The following is a 25335-nucleotide window of genomic DNA, read 5'->3' on the forward strand; positions in this document are numbered from 1 at the left end:
ACCTCCCTCTCCCACCTAGTGTCTCACTGCCCAGTGTCCCTATAAAGGTTTTGAGGGGAAAGGGAGGCAACTTTTTCCAGCGAATAAGTTTCATACACCAAAAAATTCAGAACCATCAATTTCTCCTATCTTGTGGTAGATCTTGCCCCCATCACTTGCCAGCTCTCTCAATTTTATCCTGAATCTCACAAAACTTGATATTTTTTTAAAAGCCCTATTTCATATGACTGCCTGAGAATCTCAGGTTTTAATTTTTAACAAAATTAGTTTCTAGCTGTCATGGTTGTGGATTAAAGCTTGAAAATATGAACTGTAAAGCCTCAAAAATCAGAAAACAAATAAAAAGAACCAAATATATATATACATCTCCTGATTTTTAAACCAGTCTTATAATTTTAATGGGCCAAACTTTTTGTTTTTTTAACACTTGGAGTTGGCCCTACTGGAAAAAATAGTTATGTTTTACACCACAATCTAAAAGTAAGCCCTCAAATCTGAGTGTGTTGTTGGGCGTTAGTTCATGGTGAGTTAATAGGGGAGGGCACTTGTCTCTTGCAAAGTATCCTGGTTGGTTGGAAAAAGGGCCAGAAGGCAGGCCTGAGCTCTGTTGTTGCACAGGCCCCCTGCACTTTTTACCATTTTTTGGAGTTAATGTTGGCTGTGTTAGGTACGCATATCTAACATACCTATCTGGTGAATCTAGATACATTTTCTGTTGTGCAGTGGTAGGCTCTGATATTCACGAAGGTATTTAAGCACATGCCTATCTTGAAATCCATATGCACATTCAGTGAAGTGTGTATTTGCAGGATCAGTGTCGTACTTATACCATGAATACATAAGGTAAACGTTAAATAGATTCTTACTGAAGAATACATAAACAATATTCTCATTAAACATGAATTAGAAATACTTACCAAACTTTCTACTCTGTTGATAAATATATTATCCAATAATGTTTACCATTTAATGGTATTCATCCAAAAGGAAGTATTTAGACACTGAAATCAAGGTAATAATAAATAAATATCCTAACAATTGTTGGGTAAAGGTTAAGATTGTTTTGTGATGAAATATGCATTTCTTTGTAATTAGTGGGTAAAATCTGTGACCCATTTAAGTTAATGGGAATCTTTGTCATTGACTAGGAATCAAGATTTCACCCAGTAAGAATAATGTGCTTGTCTGTTACGAGAGCAATATGAGATTTATGATTCCCTTAATTATTCTTTTCTCCACAGTTTAGTGCTGGGATCTTGCAATTGATGTGATAGGTAATATTATTATTGTCACCTAACAACCTTAACTGGTTATAGAATGAAGTTTTGAAAGTACACTGTGATTTTACCATATGCTAATCTTAAAAAACACTCTCAGAATTAATAAACCACTCAAGGTCAAAAAAGAACTAAGAAGAGCTAATGATAACATAACATGTAATAGTGGAATCTGCATCTGGGCCAAGTTAAAACATGAAGGTTCAATAATCTGCCTAGTACCTTGGAGGAAAGAAAGGAGGTTTCTACAGTGGAACACTGCTAACTATAACTTCTTCAGCATAGTGATTCACTGTGCATATTCCAATCCGAGCAGCATACCTTCCATATTTAAATGTGTGTTTCCTCAAAAACACAATCTTAACTTGAACCGGTACTCTAGGCCATGTAAAATTTGATTTTTTCTTAATTATATATACCATAACAGCAGGCTGTATATTTCTAGTGTTCCGTGATAGATGAGAGTTGTTAACAAAAATATTTTAAAGACATTCTTGACTGTGCTGGGCAGCAAAACCTTAGCAGTTATATTTATTTTGGAGTAGTCAAAGGCAAGCAGATAGCCTTCTGCTGATATTTAATTCTGATACCAAGAAGTATTACTATAAGATCACTATTTTTGGCTTTCCTTGATAGCCAGTCGTCTTGTTTGTGACAGTGTCATTTCTCAGTATTACTTCATAGATGTTTGAGTTGAGGGTATTTAAAGGGTAAATTACTACAGAAAGAGAGGATTTTCTCAACCCAGCTTTTATTATAGAGGACAGAATCTTCTTTCTGCTGTTCTACTCTAATATCTCCCAAAATAGATTTTGTTTTTTAAATTTGTATTTTTTTCATTTATTGTTTAAATATAAATGTTTATGTAGAAATAGGATGATACTTTCCCACACTTTATCTCTTTTCCCCCCCCCCCATTGTAAAAATTTGAGATACTGAGACTTAAAAATGAAATTTTTTGGAGGGGAACCCCACTTGATGTTCAGTGTCAAAATTGTAAACTGTCACTCTCTCAAAACAAATCAAATGAAAAATAATGACCTATAAAAAGCAGAGTTAAAAATCATGAATGCTTACAAGGAGGGAAAAAAGCTACTTTCCTGCATTTTTGATATTTTAAAGGAGGAATAAAGGGTGCTGTCCCTGCAGAGTTTTGCACAGAAATAGGGGAACATAAAATGAGGCTTAACTAGGGTTGTTAGGTTTAGATCAGAAGTCACTGAGTGATTATCATCTTTGACTTCCAGAGTACTTTGTGCTAAAAAGATTTTATTTCTAAATGACTGATTTAAATCCACTGTTCTCTACACTCCTTTGCAACTAGTCAAGACACCTTTACATTTAGAGTGTTGGGGTTGTTTTTTTGCCAAGAAGTTTTCTGTGTGTCTTTTCACAGCCATTGTTTGAGGTGCTCATCCTTCTGGTCAGAGATTTGAATTGGACTCCTTTCAGAATATATCAGTGGTGCTTTTCTCCTTGCTGGAGGGGATCGCTGAAGACATGTAGCTTCATATCTCATAGCGCACTGGTCAGATTTCCTTGCATCTGAGAACAAAACTGATAATTGCAACCCAGCCCATTCTTAAAGATCCATAAATGTTTCATGGATCACTTGGGTGGGGGGAAGAGGGAGAAATCACTGTAGTAGGTATGAGTTCTGTTTATATCATCATCATTTTTTTCTCCCCACCCCACCTCCACCCTCTCATTTTCCCCCCGCCTCTGTTTTGTTACTAATGACATTTCCATGAAAACATCTTTGTTCCTTGGTTTATGTTTTCCTGCTGTTTTTCCCTCTTTTGAAGTCAGTTTTCTGTTTTTTACATCACATTTGCTGTATTGATGGCTGTGACATCACAAACAGGATGTGAGGAGACAACATGAACTGTTAGGGAATAAAGGTCTTATTTACACTGATATCCTTCCTAGGGAAGAGAAAAAGGCCAGGTGAGGGGGAATGAAGTTATGGAATAGGGTCAAAATTATTTCCTAGTAGAGTATATTTCAGTGCTTATAATAGGGTCGCAAAAGCTCTTTAAATAAAAAACTGAACCATCATCACTGTGGTCAGGGAAACTATATTAGAATGCTTTTAGCAGCAGAATCCAAATGTATATGTGATTGAAGCTAGCAGTGTTGTGGCCACTATTCAGTTGGACCTAAGAACTCATCCTTGTTAAGTAAAAAACAGTAAAATCGTTACAATATTGATATTCCTCTGACTTGATGTAAAGGTAGAGATTGGGCATGAGGTGAATTTTGGATGGAGGAATAATTTCCTCAGAAATTTTAAGCAGGAATTCCAAATCTTACTAACTCAGAAAAGTGTGTGCTAGAAACTGCACATTTAATGTGGCAAATTCAAACGGAACAGCATCTTGGCAATTTGTCAGTTTTAAAATACTGGATTAAAGGAATAAAATAATTAAGATCAGCTAAACATATTGAGACTTCTGTTAGTGAAAGCAGCTGAAAGAAAATCTGCACTATTTTTCTCTCCAGCATATTTGTATTAAAGCTGGCCCTCTCAGCAGAATGTGAGATTTTCATAAACTCTTTCTGTACATAGATCCTTCCATTTCATATCACATTCTGGCTTTCAAACTGTCAGTAATTTTTTTTAGTTTTTAACAATTTCAGAGAGAAAAGATACATCTGTAAACATCCCTCAAATAAATGAAAACAAAATCTTCACATTCAACAATTGCCAGTTATTTCACCAAATAGTGTTTTTTGGACTGGTTTAAAGAATGATTAGATATTGGCATAATTTAACACACTTTTCCTTTACCTGAAATATGTATTTTTTTATTTAGTAATTGGATTTTTGGTATTGGATTTTTTTGCATAGCTGTAAGGGGGAAAGAGGGCTGATATGTGCTTTATTGCGTCTTGGGTGTTCCCTTGATCTGATTTTAGTAACATTTTGCATTTGTCTTTGCAGCGGGTGTGACTTCAAAAAATTATTTTTCTAGACTAGCTATAAAAATAAATATAGCTAATTTCTCTGGAGCTGTAAGTTGGCTCAGTTCCATTGAGTTAGATCAGTGGTTCTCAAACTTGGGGGCCACCCCCATCTTTGTGTCTGTAGTCATTCACGCTCCCCCTCCCTCCACAAGTACATATACCGCCACCCAGCTCTGAAGGCAGAGCGGAGAGCAGCAGCTCCTGCTTGGCGCCTAGCTCTGAAGGGAGCACTGTGCCAGTAGCAGCAAGAAGTAACGGTGGCAATGTGAAAAAGTGATATTCATCAATATCACTTTTCACAGCAAACTTAGCGCCCCTGTGCCACCTTTGCTTCTGCGCTGCTGCTGCTGCTGCCACCCCTCCAGGTGAGGGATGCGGGGGATAGAGAAGAATCTGAGCCCAGGTTGCCTCCCTGTGAGGGAATGGGAGGCGGGGGAGAAGGACAGCCTGATCCCACGTGGCAGGGCTCCAGCCGATAGCTCATTGGTTTGAGCATTGGCCTGCTAAACCGAGGGTTGTGAGTTCAATCCTTGAGGGGGCCACTTAAGGATCTGGGGCAAAAATCAGTACTTGGTCCTGCTAGTGAAGGCAGGGGGCTGTACTCAATGATTTTTCAAGGTCCCTTCCAGTTCTAGGAGATAGGTATATCTCCAATTATTATTATTAATCTCCTCCTGGGTGTGCACGGCCCTCCTGCAGGAGCCCCAGACCAGCCATCTGGGGCTGACAGACAGAGAGCTCTAATACCCCCCGCCCCCAGGCACATCTTGTGGTTCCCTTGACACATTCCCGTGCATCCCGTGAGAGGACTGCCCCATAGTGAGAACTGTTGAGTTAGGTGGATTTTCACAAGCAGATAGTTTGTCCCTTCTCTTCTGCTTTGTGTGTGATTTTGATACAGTCACTTTCAAACACTGTAAGTGCTCCTTTTGGTGGTTACCTTAACACATGAAATTTTTTCTTACTTTGCACAAAAGTGTGTCAGTCTGCTCCTAAGGTTCATATTCTTGTGGAGCTGTGTTTTCATGGAAAAACACAATTAGTATTATATTTCTTTAGGACATTTTACCTTGTAAATTACCACTTGGCTAGCCAATCAAATTCTGACCACACAAAGAATAAAGCTAGTTAGAAAAGGAAAAGGTCAGTGTGTGGTATTTTCCCAAAACAACCCAAAGAGGTTTTTGGGGGGGAGGCTAACCATTTTAAGATGGCTAAGTTAAACAACAGAATTAGTAATAACTTTCTGTGGTTCCCTAGTGTGGGATTAAATGTTAGAGAAGGAAGGGGATTAAATTAATGCCAAATGTCTCGTCTGACACGATCATTTAGTTTCAAACTTAATTTTTTGTTGAAGAATGAATGACATACAATTGACACCCAAGTCAAAGGATAGAGATTTGGAAGCTAACTATTCATTATGTGTTCACACATTTTATAGCTGTTTGTCTTGTGTTTATAGCATTTCTAATTATAGCATAGTAATATTTTTTTCATTTTCTAATCAAATACATTTAAAAATCACAAGTGCCTGTGAAATATGATATGAAAATAAGACTTTCAGTACATAAAATGCATCAAAACCATAATTTCTCAAGCAGAAAGAATAGGTTTATTGGCTTTGTGGGGGGAATCTCCTTTTATGACCTTTACCTCTTCTTCCATGGCTTGTTCTCCATGGCAACAGCCCATGTGTTTCCTCTTCCCCTAATTTTGTTCTTCAAGACAACCACTAGCATTGGAGCAGAAACAAAAAAGTAGTTATACAATTAGTTATAATTTATTAATAGGCTACTTTGTAATGAAAAAAGTGAAGAAAAATCACACTTACTTGCTTATTGAAGAAAATGACCATCACAAAGTTACATACTCTTTTAGTGGTTTAAGTGTGCCTTGCTCAAAGTACTAAAATACCTGCTCATAGTTTATACTGAATGGACAGGAAATCCTATGTTTGGGGGGATGCTTTAGCTAATGTCTTTGGCAACCATTTTAGCGCATGTTGAGTTCTTCCTGCTTCAGTTTCCATTTTTATTCTGAAACAGTTTTTGATGAGGATTTCAAAAAGTGCTTTTTTGTTTCTGCCTGAGTTTTGTAAGCATGCATTTTAAAAATGTATCATCATTATTAGCATTAGATTATTTCTATATTCTGCATACTGCAAGTACCACATTGGAAAAGATTGCTCAGGATAGAAATGGGCTTACAATATAAACATAAGACTGGCCATACTGTGTCAGACCAATTGTCCATTTATTTCAGTATCCTGTCTTGCGACAGTGGCCAGTGCCAAATGCTTTGGAGGGAATGAGCAGAACGGGCTATTATCAAGTGGTCCAGTCCCAACTTCTGGCATTCAGAGCCTTAGGTATAGGTATACCTAGAGCATGGGGTTGCATCTTTGACTGTCTTGGTTAGTAGACATTGATGAATTTACCCTCAATGAATTGATCTAATCCTTTTCTGAACCTAGTTTACTTTCGGCTTTCACAATATCCCCTGTTAGTGAGTTCCACAGGTTCACTGTGCATTGTGTGAAGGAGTATTTCCCTTTTATTTGTTTTTGTTCTGCTGTGTATTAATTTTGTTGGATTCTTGTGTTATGTGAAAGGGAAATAAGATACTCCTGTTCACTTTCTGCACACCATTCATGACCATTATAGACCTCTATCATATTCTCCCCTTAATCATCTCTTTTCTAAGATGAACAGTTGCTGTCTTTTTAATCTCTCCCCATATAGAAGCTGTTCTATACTCCTAATCATTTTTGTCCCCTTCTCTGTAACTTTTCCAATTCTAATATATATTTTTTGAGAGAGGGCAAGCAGGTCTGTACACAGTATTAAGGTGTGGTGTACTGTGGATTTACAAAGTGGCATTATATGTTCTTTCTCATTATCTATCCCTTTCCTAATGGCTCCTAACATTCTGTTTGCTTTTTTGTCTGGTGCTGCACATTGAGCAGATGTTTTCAGAGAACTATCCATTAAGACTGCAAGATGTCTGTCCTGACTGGTAACAGCTAATTTAGACCCATCATTTTATATGTATAGTTGGGATTAAGTTTTCCAAAGCACATTGCATTGCATTTATCAACATTGAATTTCATCTGCCATTTTGTTGCCATGTCACCTAGTTTAGTTAGATCCCTTTATAACTCTTGGCAGTCAACCTTGGACGTAACTATCTTGAGTAATTTTGTGTCATCTGCAGATTTTCCCACCTCACTGTTCACCCCCTTTCCAGATTATTTATGAATACATTGAACAGCACAGGTCCCAGAACAGATACTTGGGGGAACCTGCTTTTTACCTCTCTCCATTGTGGAAACTGACCATTTATTCCTACCCTTTGTTTCCTGTTTTTAACCAGTTACTGATGCATGAGAGAACCTTTCCTCCTGTCCCACGATTGCTTAGTTGGCTGAAGAACCTTTGGTGTGGGACCTTGTCAAAGGCTTTCTGAGAGTACAAGTATGCTACATCAACTGGATCACTCTTGTCCACATACTTGTTGACACCCTCAGAATTCTAATAGCTGTGTTGACTCTTCCCCAACAGAGCCTCATCCTTCCTGATTGAACTAACCTCATTATCTCTAGCTTGCTTGCATATCTATAGCTGCCCCTGAAAATTTCCACTACATGCATCTGACGAAGTGGGTATTCACCCACAAAAGCTCATGCTCCAAAACGTCTGTTAGGCTATAAGGTGCCACAGGATTCTCTGCTGCTTTCCCCAACATACTGTGTTCATCTATTTGTCTGATAATTCTGTTCTTTACTATAGTTTCGACTGAATGCCTAGTACTGAAGTTAGATTTACCAGCCAGAATTTCCTCTGAAGCTTTTTTAAAAATTAGTGTTATATTAGCTATCCTCCAGTCATTTCGTACTGAGGCTGATTTAAGCAATAGGTTACATATCACAGTTAGTAGTTCTACAGTTTCATATCTGAGTTTCTTCAGAACTCTGATTTGCCACCTAAAATGAATGAATAAGATGTTGGAATCGCCCTTACGTTCTCCTCAGTGAAGATTGATGAAAAAATTCATTTAGCTTCTCTGCAACATCCTTATCTTCTTTGAGTACTCCTTTAGCACTTTGATCATCCAGTGGCTCCACTGGTTATTTGGCAGGCTTACTGCTAATTATGTACTTAATTTTTGTTGTTAGTTTGTGTGTCTTTTGCTAGTTGCTCTTCAAATTCTTTTTTGTTCTGCCTCATTATATTTTTATACTTGACTTGACAGAGTTTGTGTTCCTGTCTATTTTCCTCAGTAGGATTTGACTTCCAATTTTTAAAGGATGCCTTTTTGCCTTTGTCTCTTTGACTTTGTTGTTTAGCCATGGTGGCATTTTTTATCATCTTCTTCCTTTTTTTTTTTTTTTAATTTGGGGAATACATTTAGTTTGAGCTTCTGTTATGGTGTTTTAAAATAGTTTCCATGCAGCGTACAGGTATTTCACTCTTGTGACTGTTCCTTTTAATTTCCATTTAACCAGCCTTCTCATTTTTGTGTAGATCTCTTTTTTTAAAGTTATGTGCTACTGTGGTGAGTTTCTTTTGGTATTTTCTCTTTCTACAGTATGAGCATGTCTCATCTTCTTGGTTGTTTTTTCTCTCTACTTTCCCACAAATGCAGAACAAATTACAATGAAAGCATGTTTTGTAAAATATTATCATCATTTCCTTTCTGGTCAAGGAATGCTTATTACTATAAGTGAATGTTATCTAAAGGGGGTTTCTAATGATACAAGCATATTCTTTAAAACCTATGAATATTAGAAATATACAGGGTGGTATTTTAAGCACTGTCTGACAAAAGGGCACATCAGTTAAAAGAGAACAAGCATAGCTATTTTTAAAAAGTGAATGAATGTAAGATGTTTTATGGAGGATAATTGAACATAGTCAGATTTCTTTCGTCTCTGCTTGTGGAGAGGTAATTTAGTTAACCTGCAGGACCTGCAGAGGCAGCTCAAAAGCACAAAATACAGGATACTTTTTGAGGGGAGAAAGGGGAAGGTTGCCCTGGTAAATGGAAGTTTGTGTGCATTTTAGGAGGAAGATATCTCACAGTGTTTAGGAACTTGTGTCTTTCTAAATCATAACAGTTTTAGAAAACAGCAAATTTTGCATCCTAAACTACTTGACAATATCTTTTAAATTATCAAAAAGTCGTAACACCTTTTTGTATTGGAAGACTAACCAATTATTCTTTTTCTTCTTCTTTTATATGTGGTTGCTTCGTGCCTTCCTATCTCCTTTATAGGAAGTAAGTATCTTTTAAAATATTTTATACTTTTGAAAGTATTTTCTAAAAGTGCTTGTTTTTTGTGTGTGAGAGTAATCAGTTTTCTTGTGGTAACAGGAAATACCCACCTTAAAGACACACAGATGAAAGTACTCAAGAATGTTTTTCATAATAACAGAATAGTTTTCCACACAGTGTAAAATGTAATTTTAAAATAGGGTGACTAGATGTCCTGATTTTATAGGGACAGTCCCCGTTTTTGGGTCTTTTTCTTATATAAACTCCTATTACCCTCCCACCACATCTCAATATTTCACCTTTGCTGTCTTGTCATCCTATTTTAAAATGTAAAATAATTTTCATATATGCTGATTTATAGTAACAAACTTTTTTCAATATGTAGGTTTAAAACACGTGGCTCTTTTAGAGTCATAAATACCAAGGCACGATATGCAACTCGGTCAAAATTGAACTGATTCTGATACAGTTTTACCCAAAGTTTTTTGGTATCTTCTGTTTAACATGCAAGGAATAAAATAGTGGCAGGAGAAGTCACAAAATACCTAGGAAAGACCTAGTGAAAGGGGAAAACAGCCGTATAGCTTTTTAAGATACTCGTGGGCAACTGCAGCCTTAACTCTCTCTACCACAAAGACGAAAGTGTGGTAGCCTGTGAAAAGAGGAGTGTGGCCTTCAAAGAGGAGGGAAGGTTGGAGTGCTCATTATATGTTTCATGCATCCCTAGCAAACTAGGGTAATATTGAGACTCAGTTCCACTCAGCTGACAGCACACTGCATGATTGGATGATTGGATGCATGATTGGATCGTTGGTCATCATTGGGTTTTCAGGATGCAGACTGGTGCTTTCTGATGAAGTACGTGGCAAGTGTCTCCTGAGAATTATACAGTTCAACTTCAACACAAAGAGAATTGGTCTGATCTCCACTTCCCCCTCTTGGTGGTCTACAGGAGGGGATCTAATATAGGGATTGTTGAAGTTGGCACATCAGATACATGTACTTACTGCTCAGTAGCTGACATGGATTTCTTTGTACTCGGAAAGTTGTTACTATTGTCCGTTTAGCAATTGGCCATATTTGAAGATTAAGATACCTGCTGTGAGAACAATAGTGGCCATGGGGAGAGAGTTCTATATTTTGAGTTCATTTATTTTGTATTGTAATTGCCTAATGATGAGATACCTAAACACAAGTGTTATGACCAAAATCTCTCTAGATGGACCAGCAGCAGAAATTAGAAGAAACATGCTAAATGCAAACTTGAGTATTATATAGACACACACACAACTCCATTTTGTTATTCCATGCATAGAATTCAGCTGCCTTTGCAGTTAGCATCTTCCTGTCAGCATCCTGCTGAAATAGTCTTCATTTTTGACAGCTTCACTAAATAGAAGCTCCAAGCATCTGACATAATTATCAGTATCTTCAAGTTATATATTTTACACTGCTCTACAGCCAAAATGCTTCTGAAATAAATGTAGTCCAACTTTACTAATTCTGGGTCACTGAGAACGAAAATGATGCTTAAAATTGTTGATTGGCTGTAGTTTTCAAATTATGCTATTGGGTCAGTATATATGACCCTTGACTTGGGAATGGCAGAGGATAAGTGAGTTATAAAGGGAAGGGATCTCAATTTAAACCAGAAATGACTAAAATACATCTTTGACTAGATCTATGAATAAATCTATGACTGGGTTTGGACAGTACTTGCTTTTTAGGCAAAGCAATGAATGATGCAATCTGAAGCTGGTATTGCATCATACATGATATGAATTGCATCATGTTATTCCTAGAAGTCATGGATGATGCAATCATAACGAAGCATACATCACTCTGCTGAACAAATGGCCCTATATCAGCTCTAGAAATCATACAGTGTCGTGCTCTTTTCTTTGTCGGTGTTTGATTTTGCAAAGGGACACATTTCTGTTTAGCCAAAGTGAGCAGAGATGCCTCGTACTTGTGTGAAAAGTGCAGATAACTTCTGCTATGTTTGTGGTGAAGTGACTTTTGCATCACAAAAGCGCAATATAACCACAATGGTTAAGAAGCCTCTCACCTTTATTTTGGCTGCAAAATTGGAGATCAGGACAAGAGGTGGGCCCCACACATATGCTGCATCACTTGTGCAACAAATCTTCGCCAATGGTTGAACAGGAAAAGGAAATCTATGCCTTTTGCAGTGCAAATGATTTGGAGAGAGCCAACAGATCATACCAGCAATTGTTACTTCTGCATGGTGTCTCCAGTTGGGAAAGGTGTGTCAAAGAAGAAAAAGTCGACTGTGCATTATCCAAACATTCCATCAGCTATCCGCCCAGTACCCCACGGAGAAGGACTGCCGGTTCCTGATGCACCAGAATCATTCTCACTTGAGTCAGAGAGGAAGAGGAAGAGGATGAAACTTCTGGTCCTGAACCATCAGTGTCACAGGACCCACATTTTCTCCCATCCTCCTCCTCCTCAACCACACCTCATAACACAAGGTGAACTGAATGACCTTGTTGGGGATTTGGAACTCCCCAAGAGTAATGCAGAGCTGTTGGGCTCCAGACTACAGCAGTGGAATCTCCTGGCAGGCTATCAGGGCAAATGGAGCCCATCAATGCTTGCAGACTATTGCTGGACAGTGACAAGAGATGCTCCATTTAATGACTACAAGAGACAAGCCAAGAAGCGCCGAGTAGACACTGAATAGGACTAAACTATGTACATAATAGTTTTTTGCCTTTTGTTTCATAATAAATTTTATTTATAGAACCCTTTTGCTGATTTTTAAAGTGTTACATAAACAGGACAGGTGAAATATTATCATGTAAAGCAACCATAAACACATGAAAAGACCTAGGTTTACAATTTATGATTAAAACTGTACTATCTACACAATATACATAGACATAAAATGTAAAAACTTAAATATCTTAGAAACAGTAGCCAATCAGTTGTTTTAATTGTCATATTTGAATTCAGCACATAAATACATAATAGCACATTTTATCTCTGAAGCAGACGACTTCTCAAAAATTGTAGACTAGTGTTATCAGCTAAAAAATGTAACTTGAGAAAAATGGTCTTGCATTGCTCAGTTAAGTGCCATATTTCACTGTATGTGAACCAGTAATTCAATAAGAACATTTCTAGAGAAAAGCGTGCATCTTATTTGAACTGTGTTCACTGATCTTCAAACAGTAACAAGACATTTTAATATATTCTACTTTACAGCTAGTACAATAACTTTACTTGTAATTTACTCACATTCCTAAACTGATCACACAGTAGTATATCAGCTCAAAATCACATGTAGGATGCTTTTTATTTGCAGGAAAAATATTTTTTTTAAAGAACAAATCCTTTAAAAATGTTATGTTGTATGTTTTAAAATTTACCATTTAATATCTGACATGAAGCTCTATAAGTCACAGTTTTAGCTGTATTATTAGTTTTTAATGAAGAAGCAGTATGTACACTGTCTGAAAGTCAATACAGAAGTTGATATTGTGGTAATATGGTACTTTAAGTAACCTGTAATAAATTATATTATACAGCTGCTCTGATATGAGGACACCTTATAACTAACTGCTTGTGAGCTTTTACTGGAACAACAAATAAATGATCATTTAATCCATCTTGTCAGAAAATTAATGTACACCTCTACCCCGATATAAGACTGTCCTCGGAAGCCAAAAAATCGTACCGTGTTATAGGTGAAACCCGCGTTATGTTGAACTTACTTTGATCTGCCGGAGTGTGTAGCCCTGCCCCCCCCGGAGCACTGTGTTATGTCCGAATTCGTCTTATATCGGGGTTGAGGTGTATATATATTATGGACAAATTCTGCTTTGAGATGCAACCATTGAACTCATTAGGGACAGTGTGCACATCAGAGGACAGAATTTAGCTCCTACCAATAAAATCTACCAGAAACAGTTTTGAATAGGGACTAGAATAATTAAAAATTGTATAATGGACTCCTGAACCATAATTCCTACAGCCTTTTAGTATTGTCTAACTGAAGCACATTAGTTTCTGATGGACTTTAGGTTCCAGGCTCAGTGTTTTGCTGGTATATGCTCAGTCCTGCAAACAATCATGCATAACTTTGCACACATGACTAGTTACTCTTAAGTCAATGGGACTGTTTGTGGATAAAGTTAAGCATGTGTGTTTGCAAGATTGGAGTCTATGTGAAGAAACACAATTGAAAGTTCAGTCTCTAATAATAAGTATAGCAATGTGCATGGGGAGATGGATACAATGACAGTACACCTATAAACACTCTAGTTAATTTTAGTTGTTCCATTAATATGAAATAGGATAAGTTTGTGAGCGCTCCCTACGCCCTCACTATCCCCCAAATTAACTTTTCAGAATAATATGAATTTAGCTGGAGCAAAAATGCATGCTTTGTTTTTCTCTTGCATGTAAAATGTAGCCCTGTGTATACATCACATAAAGATATTTGTACAAATTAAACACAGTGTGAAGGTGTTGATTTTATTTGACCATTTTTAAAAGGTACTTTAAAGTTCATTTCAATAGGATATTGCATATAATTATTGCTCCACTAAAAGTATAAAATATATGTGTGTATGTTTCTATAGTAACTTAAGTTGGCCATTTTAGGAAAATACTGTCCTAAATAATTTTAACTCCTGTAAGTTTAAATATGTTCTTCCTGGGCTCTTTATTATTATTCTTTTATTGCCTTTCATCCTATGGGATGCAGCTGCCCATGAACTTGGTACTGTTTTGATCATTCATGTGCAGCAGCCACATTGTCTGTAACATTTTGAAAATGAGGCTTCATGGTGTTATTTGTGAAGTAATTTCACATAAATATTTGGACTTCGGTTCCTTTAGAATGTGGAGCTGGTTGCTATATGAAGAAAAGCATAATTATAATTCACAGACTTTTTGCCTGAAGCCTAGGGGACAGATGCATATGATTAAGTTTGAAACTGGCCTGTTATTGTAATGTAGATGTTTTCAAGGTTGGGAGAATTTAAAAAAAAAAAAAAAAAAAGCAAGGCAAGCATGGGTTTAAAAAAAAAGAAAAAAGAGGGAATAGTTTTACAAGAGGCACTCGATCTTGGACTGCTTTATTTTTGCACAATTTTATTTTTCAGTGGAACCTCTCCATTAGCTTGTCTGAATGCAATGCTTCATACTAACACTCGTGTAGGTGATGGAACATTCTTCAAAATCCCTGGGAAGTCAGGACTCTATGCTCTCAAAGTAAGTTGAATTTTTGCATATAGAAAGTACATAAAGTGGATTAATAGCGCTATGTATGTCTCAATAGATATAAAGGTAAACAAATTAGATTCTGTGAGGAGTAGATGAGCTGAAAGTCTTTTTCTAACTGTTTTCAGATGTCTTATAATGAAAGTAAACAGTGAATGTTTTATCTCAAAGAGTATACGTGTTCTTGAATTTGGCGTATGGTAAGAAAAGCATGCTGTAGAGATGTTAACAGAAAGGCCTTTGTTTTATAAGCAGCTAGTTCAAGAAGATCACTGACTTTCTCATGAAGTAATTGTGTTAATATTTAATTTTTTGAACAGTGGAAGACTTTTTCAGGTTCAGTGTAAATAGCTTTTAAATTGCAACTTATTTTAAATCAGGAATATAATTACAGTGATAAAATCCTGAGTGGTTTGATACTAAGTGGTGGTGATGGTTGTAGTTGTGGGTTTTTTCTTGTGTGTTGTGTTTTTCTGTGTTGTGCTGGTTAAAAACATTTTTTTTCCCCAATACCCATGATCAAACTATAGTGGCTTCATACTGGGAAGGAGGGTGAAGTAGGGGCAAGAAAACAATAATGTGAAATTACATGTTCTACAGACTAGATTTAATCTATTAAAGTTTTTGGGGAAATTCTTTTGATATTTGTGATAGAAAAATAATTGTGCACAGTTAAAAAACAATAAAAGCAGTATGGATTATGCTGGTCCTTAGAACTAAAAATACACTATTTTTTGGTTAACAATGAATGGATTTCAGAATAATCATTTTCTCATTTGCTAATGGAAGAATGTTTAGTTTGGTCTTGTTTTAAACCTGAAGAGATCCCTGGCTCGAAACCAGGTATTTGCAATCATTCCCATGGCTTGTGAGTTCCAGGTTGCTGCAACTATTTGAATTCAGGAAACAGGCACAGGCAAAAGAGAAACATTAAAGGATTTGTGTTTCTCTTACAGCACTTAGGATGTTCAGCTAGATGACTAGAATTTTTAAGTGCCAAACAAGTCTGTTCAAACACAAAAAGCGAAAGGAAGTGCATTTTGATTTATAACTTTTCTTACAAAAGTCTAAATTGTGACTTTTTACAGGATAACTGGAAAATCAAAAGCTAAAAGAGCTGTCTCGTAAAGATCACATTTTACTTCTTTTCATAAAGTAACTCATATACAGGAAGCAGATTAGTTTTTGAAATGTAGACACCCAAATGTGTTGCAATAGTTTTACCTTTGGGTAAACCTAACAGTAATATAAACATTTTTTGTGGCTGGTCTTGCATTATTTTTCTTTTCTCTCTCCTCTCCCTCCCCCCCATTTTTTTTTTTAACTGCAGAAAGAAGAATCTACATGCCCAGCAGATGGAACATTGGATATAGGATGTGAATCTGAGTTAGATGGCACTGAAATGGCTGAGACAAACAATAGTAATGGAGAAGAAAATGGAGGTAGGTATTCTTAATTTCACTTCACAGGAGCTACTATGGAAAGCATATATACCAATTAGGTTCATTATTCATGTTTTCAAAATAAACTATGGTTGTTTTTGCAATTAGTTAAAACACTCTGAGAAACAACGTCCCGATTTTGTTCTTATAAAGGAGTCAAGGCCACATGAGAAAAGTGGCTCTTTTGTTTTTAAAAGACAGGTGTGTTATGGGGAAGCTATGGAGTATTTACAATGTTCTGAGTAGAACTGTTTTTCATGTACTATTTCCCTGCTTCTCCTTCTAGTATATCGCTTGCCTTCTTAGGCCCAATCTTGTAGAGTGTAGGTAGACTCTGTCCTACACCTGACTGGAGCCCCATTAACTTCAGTGGGGTTTTGCATGAGCACAGGGTTCCTCCAACACAGTTCTTTGTGTAGGACAAGGTCTTAGGCTTATAATGTCTTTGGGGCAGGGATCTTACTTTGTGCTGGTATGGTACCCAGCACAATGGAGGCAGTGTGACTTAAATCTTAAATACCAATACGCTGAACAATGGTACTTGAAAATGCCACCCTTAGAAATAAAATGTCTTACTTTTAGGAGGTAATAAATACGTATAAAGAGAGAACCTACTCCCTCAAATTTTAATCTCATATAAACCCGTAAACCAACTACTGACAATTAGTGGTGAATGCTATAACTCTTGAAGATTAATCAGTAAAGTGTTTATACTGTGCATACTTTACAGTATATTGGAAGTTTTCATGGCAATATGCCACTGAAATTGCCCTTTTTGAGCATTTCTGTCTCCTGCCTTCCCTCTTGAACCCTGACCAACTAGTGGACTTGTAGCATACCCTTTTGGATCTTTCTGAGGCATAAGGGTGGATGAATACCCATTATTGGATTTATATAATCTTTGTGGATACTATTACTCAGATAAATATAAGGAAGGATAGAATGAGGAAGGATGTTCCAGTGGTTTGGGCACCAGCTTAGGATATGGGAGTCCTGGGTTCATGTCCCTGGTCTGCCACAGAATCCCTGTATGATCTTGGGCAAGTCACTTAGTCTCTTTGTGCCTCAGTTCCTCATCTGTAAAATGGGGATTATGATATTTATCTACCTTGCAGGGGTGTTGAGGATAAATATATTAAAGATTGTGAGGTGCTCAGAAACCATGCTTATGGGGCCATGTATATACTTAAGATAGAAGGCATTTGTGAGTTGAATTATGAGATTGTGAATCTGGGTAGAGCTATAAAGGGCATGTACTGTTAGATGGCTGAACTTTTCATTTCCTTGCTTTAGAGACTTTTATTGTAGATATGTAATGTGTGCAGCCTTAATTGGCACATAGTACAGGAAGGACTTTTAAGAAGTATTTCAAGGGCAAATGAAATCCTAGGAAAGTCATAAATCCATTACTAAGTTGGTATGGAAAAATTGTCAATGATGCAAAGAAAGCAAAAGCATTGAATAAATATTTCTGCTTTGTACTAGGAAAGAAGCTGGGTGAAGTTTAATGTCTAGTTTGTTTCAGTCTTCACTAAAAAGGATAATGATGAGCAATACTCAACAAAATTAATATTAACAACAAAGGGAAGAAATGCTAGCTGAAATAGGGAAAGAACAGGTTAAAGAATACTTGGGTAAGTTAGATGTATTCAAGTTGGGCAGGGTCTGATGAAGTTCATCCTTGGGTGCTTAGGGATCTAATTGAAGCAGTATTGGAACTGTTAGCATTTATCTTTGAGAAGTCATGGAGGACCAGTGAAGTCTCAGAGGATTAGAGGCGGGCAAATATAATAACTCACCTTTTAAAAAGGGGAACAAAGGGGACCCAGGAAATTATAGACCTGGCAGTGTAACTTCAATACCTGGAAAGATGGTGGACGAAATGATTAAACAATCACTTTGTAAGCACATAGAGGATAAGAGGGTTATAAGGAACAGCCAGCATGGATTTGTCAAGAACAAATCATGCCAAACCAATCTAATTTCCTTCTTTGACAGGATTATTGGTCTAGTGGATGGGGCAAACAATAGGTGTGATACCTTGATTTTAGTGAGTCTTTTGACACAGTCACATATGACATTCTCATAAGCCAACTAGGGAAATATGGTCTAGGTGAAATTACTAAAAGGTAAGTGCATAACTGGTTGAAAAAACATACTCAGAATAGTCATCAATGGTTTGCTGTCAAAGTGGGAGGACATATATAGTGGAGTCCCGGGGGGGTCTGGTACTATTCAGTATTTTCATTAATAGTGGAGTGAAGAGTGTGCTTATAAAATTTGCAGATGATAGTAAGCTGAGGATTTGCAAGCACTTTGGAGGACAGGATTAGAATTCAAAAGGACCTTGATAAATTAGGGCAGGGGTCTCAAACATGCAGCCTGCAGAGCTCTTCCCTGCGGCTCGCCAAGCTCCCCGCGCCCCCCCCCCCACTTACTTCCTGTCACCACCAAAATCCCCTTAACCCTGCCTCCCCTGAGTTATTTTCTGTGTCAGCTAAGCTCTCTGCACGCTGCTTCCCAATGTTTGGGTCCGAGTCTCTCCCGTGGCCACACCTGCCACCCCCACGGACCTCCTATCTCCCCCACTTGCTGCCCCCTCACTGCCCCGAGCCTGCAGCTCACGCTGACTCTGCTCCTGCTGGCTTCTGGCATCATCAGCTGCCGCGGGGTCCTGGTGCCTCTCTCACTAGGGCCAGGGCAGGCTGCCCTTCCCCTGCCCTTCTGCCCTGGTCCTGAGCCTCTCCAAAGCCCCGAGCCTCTTCAGTGCTCCAAACCCCTCATTCCCAGCCTCACAGCCCTCACCCTGCGCCCCCTTCTATCCCCAGACTTGGTCCCAGAGCCTGCACCCCTCACCCCCTCCTGCACCCCTACTCCCTGCCCCATCCCAGAACCTGCACCACAGACCCCCTCCCCCACCCAAACTCCCTCCAGAGCCTTAGGCAGGTGGGGGCAGAGTTTGAGGGGGGGCAGGTTCTGGGCACCACCAAAATTTCTACGAACCTACCACCCCTGGAAGAGGCAGAGCTGAAGTGGAGTGGTGGTGCAACCCAGTGCGGCGGGGGGTGGGGGGGTGGGAGGTGGTAACAGAAGTAAATCTAGCTAAGTGCGTATTTTGTCCTTTGAGTGAGGTGCATTACTGAGTGTATATATTTTATTAAAACCGCTTGGAAATGACTTAGTTGAAAAAAAGAACACTTATGGAAGAAGAGAGTGTTTTCCAAAACACAGTGGAGAATTTATATTTTTTCACAGAGGTAAAAGATAAAATTTCAATGCCTTATTTGTCAGCAAACGATTGCTGTTCCCAAGGAGTATAATGTGCGTCGGCACCACGACATGATGCACCATGAAAAATATGATGCATTCACCGAAAAAGTCTGAGAGGAAAAAGTTCAGCGACTTAAAGCAGCATTTGCCAAGCAAAGAGATTTCTTTTCGGGGATTAACAAGTCTAGCAAAAATTCAGTAACAGCAAGTTTTGTGATAAGTGAAATGATAAGTAAATCATCATGACCTTTTACAGAAGGCTTATTCATAAAAGAATGTCTTATGAAGGGCAGCAAAATTTTATGTCCTGATAGGAAGAGAGTTTTTGAATGCATAAGCTTGTCTGCCAACACAGTTGCCTGCAGGATAACAGATTTAGCTGATATTGTGCAAAAACAATTGATTCAAATGGCAAAAGGCTTTGAAGCATTTTCAATTGCTCTTGATGAGAGTACAGATGTTTCAGATACCGCACAGTGTGCAGTGTTCATTAGAGGTGTGGATTGCAATTTGAATATAACTGAAGAATTGCTAGATTTAATGCCACTGAAAGGTACCTCAATGGGACGTGACATATTTCAAGAACTGGAAGAGTGCATTGAAAAAGCTGCTCTGCTGTGGAACAAACTCGTATTTTTGGCTATGGACTGTGCACCATCCATGTGCTCTGAAAACATTGGTGTGGTTGGATTATTGAAGACCAAACTGAACAGCCTCAATATACCAGGAATTAGCTTCACCGGTATACATTGTATTTTGCACCAAGAAGCCCTGTGTAATAAAAGTCTACAAATGAAGGAAGTTATGGATGTATTTGTTAAAATGGTTAATTTTATATGTGCACGAGGTCTGAATCAGACAGTTCACTTCTTTTCTGGCAAGTATGAACAGTGAATATGGGGAACTTCTGTATCACACTCAGGTTAGACGACTGAGTCTTGGAAATGTTTTGAAACGGTTTTTTTTTGCACTTAGGAGATTGATTCCTTCATGAAAATGAAAAACAAGGAGGTTCCACAGCTTCAATGTGACACCATTTTGAAGCAGAAGTATACAGATGTTGGAATTCCAGAATTCTACAGGTTTCTTTCACAAGAAAGATTTCCTATGTTATTCTCTGCTTCCGCAAGGATAATTGCAGTGTTTGGAAGTACATATATGTGTCAAGTATCAGAGGGGTAGCCGTGTTAGTCTGGATCTGTAAAAGCAGCAAAGAATCCTGTGGCACCTTATAGACTAACAGGCGTTTTGGAGCATCAGCTTTTGTGAGTGAATACACATGCATCTGACGAAGTGGGTATTCACCCACGAAAGCTCGTGCTCCAAAACGTCTGTTAGTCTATAAGGTGCCACAGGATTCTTTGCTGCTTATATATATATATGTGAACAGTTTTTCTCTTCCATGAAGATTAACAGATCTGTGTTAAGGTCAAGGCTCACTGATGAACATTTGAAAGCAACACTGAGATTGGTTTTGTCTCTGGATATCAAACCTAATACTGATGCTCTGTTTGATGCAAAACGCTGCCAGCTAAGTGGCCAAAAATGAAATGACTGTCAAAATTGGCACTGACTTTTCACATTATCATTAAAGAAGTTTAATAAAAAAGTTAATAAATTGACTTTTAATAGCGTGCTATATTTTAATACTATACTACATTACTCTTCTTTTTTTTATTTCTGCCTACCTCCAGATGCTTCCCACCACCATTCGAAGATAATGGCCAGTTGCCCTGCAATCACATCCGCCAACTCCTTTAGCACCTTCGGATGCAGCGCATCTGGCCCCATAGACTTGTGCTTATCCGGTTTTTCTAAATAGTCCCAAACCACTTCTTTCTCCACAGAGGGCTGGTCACCTTCTCCCCTTACTGTGCTGCCCAGTGCAGCAGTCTGGGAGCTGATCTTGTTTGTGAAGACAGAGGCAAAACAAGCATTGAGTACATTAGCTTTTTCCACACCCTCTCACTAGGTTTTCTTCCTCATTCAGTAAGGGGCCCACGCTTTCCTTGACTTTCTTCGTGTTACCAACATACCTGAAGAAACCCTTCTTGTTACTCTTAACATCTCTTGCTAGCTGCAACTCCAAGTGTGATTTGGCCTTCCTAATTTCTCTCCTGCCTGCCTGAGCAATATTTTTATACTCCTCCATGATCATTTGTCCAATCTTCCACTTCTTGTAAGCTGCTTTTTTGTGTTTAAGATCAGCAAAGATTTCACTGTTAAGTCAAACTCGTTGCCTGCCATATTTACTATTCTTTCTACACATCGGGTTAGTTTGTTCCTGCAACCTCAATAAGGATTCTTTAAAATACAGCCAGCTCTCCTGGACTGCTTATCCCCTCATGTTATTCTCCCAGGGGATCCTGCCCATCAGTTCCCTGAGGGAGTCAAAGTCTGTTTTTCTGAAGTCCACGGTCCATATTCTGTTGCTCTCCTTTCTTCATTGTGTCAGGATCCTGCACTTGACCATCTCATGGTCACTGCCTCCCAGGTTCCCATCCACTTTTGCTTCCCCTTCTCTGTTTGTGAGCAGCAGGTCAAGAAGAGCTGTGTCCCTAGTTGGTTCCTCCAGTACTTGCACCAGGAAATTTTCCCCTACATTTTCCAAAAACTTCCTGGATTGTCTGTGCACCGCTGTATTAATCTCCTGTCAGATACCAGGATGATTAAAGTCTCCCATGAGAACCAGGGCCTGCGATCTAGTAACTTCTGCTAGTTGTCAGAAGAATGCCTCATCCACCTCATCCCCCGGTCTGGTGGTCTATAGCAGTCTCCCACCATGACATCATCCTTGTTGCTCACACTTCTAAACTTAATCCAGAGACTCTCAGGTTTTTCTGCGTTTCATACCGGAGCTCTGAGCAATCATACTGCTTTCTTAATGAAATACTTTGTATTCAGACATTTACTAGACAGGATGTTAAACAGCAACTGCTATGGATAAACATTTTAAATCTCGAGGTCCTGATAATGTGCAACCAGGCATTTTAAAAAAAATTGGCCAAGGTGTTCTCTGAACTAATGGTGCTGATTTTTAAACAAATCTTGGAATATGGGGGAAATTCCAGAGGACTGGAAAAAATGAATGTTTTGCCAATATTTGAAAAGGGTAAATAGGATGAGCCTGGTAACTATGGTTTGGTTAGTATGACATTCCTGTGCAAAGTGAAGGGAAGGCTAATATGGGATGCAATCAGTAAAGAATAAAAGATTGTAGCATAACTAATTCTGTCAATATAATTTTATGAAAAATAGGTCTTATCAGACTAAATATCACTTTTTGATGAGAATACAAGTTTGGTTCAGTAAGTGCTGATGTAAGGCATTTAACTTACTGCACACAACTGCTTAAAAAATGAGCAGTGCAGAAGATCAGTGTTGCCCATATTAAACAGATTAAGAACTGGACAAATGAGTGATCTCAGTAGGAATCATCAGGCAAAAGGAATGCTTCTAGTGAAATCTTCTGTTCTTGGCCCAGTGCTATTCAATATCTTTATTAATATTTAAGAAAAAGTGTATAAAATCATTGGTGGTGAAGTTTATAGATGACCAAATTGATGGAGTGGTAAATAATGACAAGGCCAGGTCAGTAAGGCAGATTGGTACCTGGACTAATTTGGACAACATGCTTTTGATTACAAACAAATGCATGTTCATGCATCTAGGAACAAAGAAAGTAGATAACACTAATGGGATGGGGCTATGAATCCAGTAAAGCAGTAACTCTGGAAGATACATAGGGATCATGGAATTAAATGTGAGTTTCCAGTGCGATATTCTAGCTAATTAGGCTAATGAAATCTTTGGACATATAGACAGGGGAATATCAAGTAGGAATAAGGAAGTGATATCACCTCTGTATACAGCATTGGTAACACCATTACTGGAGGGCTATATACATTTTTGATGTGTAAAAAAAAAAAAAAAAAAGTATATAAAAAATTCAGAGGAGAGCTACGCGAATGATTTGCGTTTTGGAGATATACCTTACAGCGAGACCCTTAGGAAGCTCAAGCTATTTTATCAAAGAGAAAATTAAGAGGTGATGTATCATAATTGATAAGTACCTATATGGAGAAAAGATTTCTGGTAGAAGAGAGCCCTTTTGAATCTAGCAGACAAAGGCTTTACAAGGTTCAGTGGCTGAAAGCTGAAGGCTCGATAAAATCAGGTTAGAATTAAGGCACATATTTTGAACAGTTTACCAGAGTACGTGGTGGATTTTCCATCATTTGAAGTCTTTAAGAACTGATGTCCTTTCCCCCCCGCCCCTAGTTTCTAACTCAACTGTAATATATGGGCTTGATGCAAGAATATTGCATAAAATTCTTTGGCCTATGTTTTAAAGGAAGTAACACTAGAAGAACATAATTTCTTTTGCCTTAAAATCTACAAATCTGTGAAACTATATAATGTTGGATATTGTCCGTTTTCTTTTCTTTTCTTTTCTCTTTTCTTTTCTTTTCTCTTTTCTTTTCTCTTTTCTTTTCTTTTCTTTCATCAGCAGCTCCATGTTTTTTTATTTATTACATGTATTTCAATCATGCCTAGGAGCCCCAGGACCCCATTGTGGATGAGGACCCTGTTGTGCCAGGCATTGTACAAACATAGAACAATAAGGTGGTTCTCCGCTCGATAGACGTTGAACGTGTGACAAGCCAGAATAGAAACTAGAAGCCTGTGAGGCCTTGCTAAAAGTAAATAAGCAATTGGCCTATTTTACTTTGTGGGTTCTCCCTTAAAGAAAGGAATGGAGCCACCTGAGTGATTCCATATACCTTTGCTTGGGTTGTAAATGTGTCAGCATAACTTCATAGGCAGCATTGTCGGACAGTCTGAAAGAATGAACATGAGTACCTGTATCTATTGCCAGAAGAAAGTCACCAGCTGACACAAGTATAATCTGGGTAATGTACTGAATGGGTCAGAAGACTTGAGAGTCCTAGATGTTGCCAGAATGGTTCCACCCATCCTCCTTGACAGCCTTTTCCCAAAAGGAGGATTCAAGACAGGGTGATAATTGGAGCAATCTTCCATCTTGAGAGAGTTTGTTGAGCAGGAACGGGGTATGTGTGAGTCTAACAATATCTTCTTTAAAAGTAGGTGTTACCCAGAGGGGAGCACTGATAGTTAACTGGTCCCAGTGTCTTTCCACTTGTCTTTAAGTCATAGCCTTCAGATTTCTCAGTACCTCAGCAAAACTCTGTTTGAAATTAACATATAGAAAAATCTGCTCCTCTTCTCTTCCTTTTTCCCTACTTTCCCCGGTACAGTTTTGCCAGCATGGGTGCAAACTTCTTGATCTGGATCTGAGCAGTTTTTTTAGAAATTTTTTTTAGAACTCCTCAGTGATAAACATGTGATTATTTCACTGAATGCTGTGGTAAGAACTTGGATTAATTAGGTTGACGACCATCTGGAATGGTTGCACATCAGGATTTCCCATACCATCATGGCATATGTTAAAAAAAATTATTCATGCTCCAGTTACCTAGTTTGGAATGAGAATTCCACCAGCAGCCCTCCAGCAGGCTTTCTTATCATCAGTTGTAGGTCATCCAAGTACCATGCAAAGATGAAGCCATACTTAGTGTTTAAGATCCAAAATGATAATAGTCTAGGATAAGAAATGGTTATAATATCCTGCTGTGCGTGGCAGACCACAGTAGTGTGGTTTGTAGTCAAAAGAGTATCCATCTCTAGATTGTCTGAAACCCATTGGGTTCCATCTGCCAACTTGGTCCTTCATTCCAATCAGAGGAGTGCATCATGATCTCAAGATGGAGATGGTAGTGATCCATAGAAAGGTGTGACTTCCACTTCCAGTCTGTGACAAACATAGATTC

General features: G+C 38.2%; 1 protein-coding gene across 3 annotated transcripts in view; it reads left to right on the forward strand.

Moving 5' to 3' along the window:
- Nucleotides 1–25335, forward strand: part of ASXL3 (ASXL transcriptional regulator 3) — a 149681-nt gene that overhangs the window by 41507 nt on the left and 82839 nt on the right. For 2 of the 3 annotated variants that reach the window (XM_050941900.1, XM_050941901.1), the window contains 2 exons: nucleotides 14654–14762; nucleotides 16102–16213. In XM_050941900.1, the coding sequence (XP_050797857.1) occupies nucleotides 14654–14762; nucleotides 16102–16213 (221 nt within the window). Of the gene's footprint in view, nucleotides 1–13357; nucleotides 14763–16101; nucleotides 16214–25335 lie in introns of those variants that run through there. The other variant, XM_050941899.1, reaches the window with a different exon arrangement.

This window comes from Gopherus flavomarginatus, chromosome 2 (assembly GCF_025201925.1).
Source record: "Gopherus flavomarginatus isolate rGopFla2 chromosome 2, rGopFla2.mat.asm, whole genome shotgun sequence".
NCBI lineage: Eukaryota > Metazoa > Chordata > Testudines > Testudinidae > Gopherus > Gopherus flavomarginatus.